Source organism: Rhinopithecus bieti, unplaced genomic scaffold (assembly GCF_001698545.2).
Source record: "Rhinopithecus bieti isolate Rb0 unplaced genomic scaffold, ASM169854v2 scaffold_25304, whole genome shotgun sequence".
Lineage (NCBI taxonomy): Eukaryota > Metazoa > Chordata > Mammalia > Primates > Cercopithecidae > Rhinopithecus > Rhinopithecus bieti.
This window is the reverse complement of record NW_016811568.1, coordinates 139,819-144,943: the sequence shown is the minus strand read 5'-3', so window position 1 is coordinate 144,943 and position 5,125 is coordinate 139,819. Positions and strand designations below refer to the sequence as shown.

Here is a 5,125-nt window from a genome sequence, read left to right as displayed (position 1 = left end):
AAATAAATAAATAAAATATTAAAAATATAATAATTTTATTCATGAAACAAAATTTTTTGGTTTTTTTCTGGGACAGAGTCTTGTTTTGTCACCCAGGGTGGAGTACAGTGGTGTGATCTCAGCTCACTGCCCTCCACATCCCCGACTCAAGCTATTCTTGTGCCTCAGCCTCCCGAGTAGCTGGAACTACAGGCACATGCCACCACACCCAGCTAATTTTGGTATTTTTCATAGAGATGAGGTTTCACCATGTTGGCCAGGCCGGTCTCAAACTCCTGGCCTCAAGTGATCTGTCTGCCTAGGCTTCCTAAAGTGCTGGGATTACAGGCATGAGCCACCGCACTTGGCCTATTCATGAAACAAAGTTTTGACTACAGTTTGACTGCAACTCATCACGTGAAGTCAGGTATGGAATTTTCCACCTGTAGCATCACATCAGCACTCAAAAAGTTTCAGATTTGGAGCACTTTGGATTTCTAATTTTTGTATTAGGGATGCTCAACCTGTACTACAACTACCTTAACACTCCTAGATGATGTGAGGATTAAATATAATGCACATAGCCAGGCATGGTGGCTCATGCCTGTAATCCCAGCACTTTGGGAGGCTGAGGCGGGCGGATCACAAGGTCAGGAGTTCGAGACAAGCCTGTCCAATATGGTGAAACCCTGTCTCTACAAAAAAAAAAAAAAAAAAAAAAAAATAGCTGGGCCTGGTGGCAGACGCCTGTAGTCCCAGCTACCTGAGAGGCTGAGGCAGGAGAATCGCTTGAACCCGGGAGGCAGAGGTTGCAGTGAGCCAAGATTGTGCCCCTGCACTCCAGCCTGGGTGAGAGAATGAGACTCCATCTCAAAATAAAAATATATATATTTTTATATATATATATATATAAAATGCTTGTAATGTGCCTGGTCTCTGTAGGAACTTAATATTAACAGGACATGGCATTGCTGTTGTCAACACTGTTAATTATCCTCACTGACCCCTGCTTACTTTAGAAGACAAGACTGTAGTGCACCTATGTCCTGAAGCATGATGCCACAGCTTCTTATGGCCTGGGAAAGCTTGCCCAGGCCAAGGCTCCCAGATGCAAGAAAGGATACAGCATGTCCTGCAGGGGTGGCTGGCCTGAGGAGGTGCTAAGGGGAAGGCCCTCCAAAGATGCCTGCAGGGTCTGGGCCATGCTGTGGTCAGCCAGGTGTCCCATGCTCTGGAGCTGCAGGAAGAGGGCAGGGAAGACAGGCCTCCTCAGTGCCCCCTCCACTTAGGCCCTAACTGCCTCTATCCTCTGTACTTCCAGCCTCCCATTCCTTGGCTGCTGTGGTCAGAGCTCCCACCCTCCAAGAGAAGATGGTCTTGAGGGTCTAGCTTTACAGTGGCTGCATGGCCTCCCCTTCCCACCCACCTGCTGGAAGAAGCCATGCAGGGCCTGGAGTGTGGTGTTCGAGAGGGTAGACAGGTCAGCCAAAGCCACACCTTGCAGAACATCACCCACTTCTTCATGAGAGAGGACACTGCTACTCCGGTACCGCATAAACTGCCCCAGGAAGAGAAGCCCCAAACACCCACTGATTTGGCATCTCCTTCATCATAGACATCTGCTGTGCCCCAACTTTAGGGGACACTGTCCTGAGGCCCACAGAACCTGCCTGCCTTCAAGGAGCTCAGCGTTAGTGGGCAGAGGTGGGGCTGTGTCATGGGGAAGTGGGGTAAGTAAGGCAAACTGTGAGATCCTGAGAGAGTTGGCCCTCCTGACCCCTTTGGCCTTGGCTCCCTCCTCCCCAACCTTGCACTGAACACTCAGGGCCAAAATGAACTACGTGTGGCTCCCCTGACATACCACCATGTGTTCTTGTACCTGTTGTTCTTACTTCACTACCTGGAATTCCTCCTCTTCCTATTAATCTCTCAAGCCACAGCTAAAATGTTTCCTTCACTGCTGAGAAGCAATTACTCTTTCCTCTTTGTTCCTACACCACTGATATACTTGTTGATCCACTTCGCTGTCATTCTTAGGCTCACTGCTTTGTTATTTATTCAAGGGGCACTTACTGTGTGCCTCGCAGTTAGCATCTCCTCTACTCTACCACTTGTAGTGTCATATTTACATTACTAGTTTACTTGTCTATCCTCTTTAGACTGAAAGACCCTAAAGGCAGAGTATCTGGTTGATTGACGTCCTTAGTATCTAGCAGACCTGGCATGTGGTAGACAGGCCCTGGTCAACATGTCATGAGAGAAATAGGGGAAAGGGTGTCGGGGTTCCCTGGAGTGAGGAGATATGGGCATTCAGGGGAATTCTTTCAGCAGGCCTCTTGTAGGGTGAAGGTCCGCCCAGCCCTTCCACCTTCTTTGAGGATTAGGGTTTCCTAAAGTAAGGAGACCCTGGCCTCTTTAGCACCACCCAGCTCATGACACTCCTCAGACCACAAGATATCCTTTCTGCACTTACCAGGGTCATGAGCCTCAAAATCTCAGGTCTGAGGAAGGAATTCTCTCCAGCATCCAACAGTATAAACAGCAAAAACCGATTCCAAGGCTGGGAGGCCACGTGAAGAGCTTCAAGAAACACTGGATTGTTAATGCTTCCAAGGCCTTGCCTTGGGACACTGCTCAAGAGGACTTTCTCCTATTGGCTTAAAAAGGGGCTATCCAGTTAAAGGCAGGGCACTGGACAAGCTGACCCAAGGAGGGTTCTTTCTTCGCTGGGCTTCTAATCCACCTATGTTGGCTGGCTCAGTGAAACTATATACACCATGATTGTGGAAGGCAGGTAGTAAGAAGGGCTCTGCCACTTAAGAGCATTGTGACCTTGGTTGGGCACATCATTTGACCTCTCTGAACCTTATTGATCTCATCTGTATAATAGGCATGACTGCCCTTGCAGTGCTGCTAAAAGAATTAAACAAAACAGGCCAGGCGCAGTGGCTCACGCCTGTAATCCCAGCACTTTGGGAGGCTGAGGCGGGCGGAACACTAGGTCAGGAGATCAACACCATCCTGGCTAACAGTGAAACCCTGTCTCTACTAAACATACAAAACAAAAATTAGCCAAGCGTGGTGGCGGGCGCCTGTAGTCCCAGCTCATGGGGAGGCTGAGGCAGGAGAATGGCATGAACACAGGAGGCGGAGCTTGCAGTGAGCCGAGATCGCGCCACTGGACTCCAGCCTGGGCTGCAGAGCGAGACTCCATCTCAAAAAAAAAAAAAAAAAAAAAAAAAAAGAATTAAACAAAACAAGTGTGAGTCACACAGGAGGATGGGAGGCTGGAGCAGAAGGATGGAAGAAGGGTATGGCTCCCTCTAATCTCTCTCATGGAAACGTCAGAGAATGTGGAGAGTTTCTACCTATGTCTGGGCTCCGGGCATCCAGGTAGTCAAGCAAGGCTTCCAGGCAGCCAACACAGGCCTGGGACAACAGAGGGTCCTTCTGCAGAAAAAAAAATTAAAAAAATTCAGGTCATGTTTTGCTACCAATGGCTGTTGGTGCCAACCAAGAAAAAACATTTGGTTTTCAGAGTTATTTGGATTTCAGAATTTCAGATTTGGGATTATAGCCCTGTAGATAATAAAAAAATGTTTGTTGGCTTCATCTCTCACCCTCATAACAGAGCACAGTGCTTATATTGTGTGATTTACCTATATTCAAGACAGTGCTTTGGGCTAGGCACAGTGGCTCATGCCTGTAATCCCAGCACTTTGGGAGCCCGAGGTGCCCGGATCACCTGAGGTTGGGAGTTTGAGACCAGCCTGGTCAACATGGTGAAATCCTATCTCTACTAAAAATACAAAAATTAGCCGGGTGTGGTGGTGCACACCTGTAGTCCCAGCTACTGAGGAGGCTGAGGCAGGAGAATTGCTTGAATCTGGGAGGCGGAGGCTGCAGTGAGCTGAGATTGCACCACTTGCACTCCAGCCTAAGCAACAGAGCGAAACTCCATCGTGGTGGCTCACGCCCGTAATCCCAGCACTTTGGGAGGCTGAGGTGGGTGGATCACGAGGTCAGGAGTTCAAGACCAGCCTGGCCAAGATGGTGAAACTCCGTATCTACTAAAAGTACAATAAAATAGCCAGGTGTGGTGGTGGGGGCCTGTAATCCCAGCTACTTGGGAGGCTGAGGCAGAGAATTGCTTGAACCCAGGAGCAGAATGAGCCACAATCACGCCACTGCACTCCAGCCTAGGTGACAGAGCGAGACTCCATCTTAAAAAAAAAAAAAAAAGAGTGCTTTGTTTCAGAAAAGAAGATGGACCCTAGGCCACACTAAAAGATTCACAGATTACAGACCCTCCTGGAAGAGCCTCACAGTTTACTTAAGCCAGTGGGTTTCAACCTGTTTTTTTTTAAAGCAACAGGACCTTTCATCAAAATTGTGTGCTTTAGTAAGCACATGAAAATATTTATCATTAGTCATTAGGGAAATGCAAATTAAAACTACTAAGAGGTACCCCTGTACATCTACCAATAGCTAAAGTTAAAAGACTGACACCACCAAGTGTTGAGGAGAATGTGGAGCAGCTGGCACTCATACATTGCTGGTGGGAAGGTAAAATGGTGCAGCCACTTTGGGAAACAATTTGATGGCTTCTTATAAAGTTAAACATACACTTATCATCCCCATAGCCACCCTTATCACTCCAGTGCTCTAATAGCCCTTCTTCAGAGCCCTCTGCTGCCACTGACCTGCCCCTTCACCCCATGTGACCCAGCATGGTGGACCCTGGACACTCTCTCTATTCTTATTTCAACTAACACTTTCCTCCACCGTGATCCATTCCTGGGGGAAAAGAGGCTGTTCTCAGGTCAAAACACCCCTTTTATTTTGCAGATGGAGAACATGAAGATTAGTAAGAAGTGACTTGCTAAACATCTTCAGAGTCAGAGGCTGGGCAGGGGCTTGGGCACAGATCCCTGTGACTCTAGATACTGTATCCACTGCACTGCACTGGGCCTCCCAACTGCTGAAGATTCTGCAGAGCTGATCAGCACTCAGTTTGTAGTGCTGGTGCCACCAGGCTGCTCTGGCTCAGAGGTGTCAAGGAGGACCAGCTCCCAGAGCTCTAGCTTAGGCTTCATTGTCATTTCTCTCCCTTGACACCAGTTTTTTTTTTTTTTTTTTTTTTTTT

At 48.0% G+C, this 5,125-nt stretch overlaps 1 protein-coding gene across 1 annotated transcript in view; it reads right to left on the bottom strand.

Moving 5' to 3' along the window:
* MEI1 (meiotic double-stranded break formation protein 1) overlaps positions 1 to 5,125 on the bottom strand; it is a 116,388-nt gene that overhangs the window by 1,728 nt on the left and 109,535 nt on the right. The window contains exons 26-29 of the mRNA XM_017894083.1: positions 3,348 to 3,429; positions 2,453 to 2,559; positions 1,406 to 1,537; positions 1,104 to 1,216 (exon numbers count right to left, since the gene is read on the bottom strand). Coding sequence (XP_017749572.1) covers positions 1,104 to 1,216; positions 1,406 to 1,537; positions 2,453 to 2,559; positions 3,348 to 3,429 — 434 coding nt within the window. The remainder of the gene's footprint in view (positions 1 to 1,103; positions 1,217 to 1,405; positions 1,538 to 2,452; positions 2,560 to 3,347; positions 3,430 to 5,125) is intronic.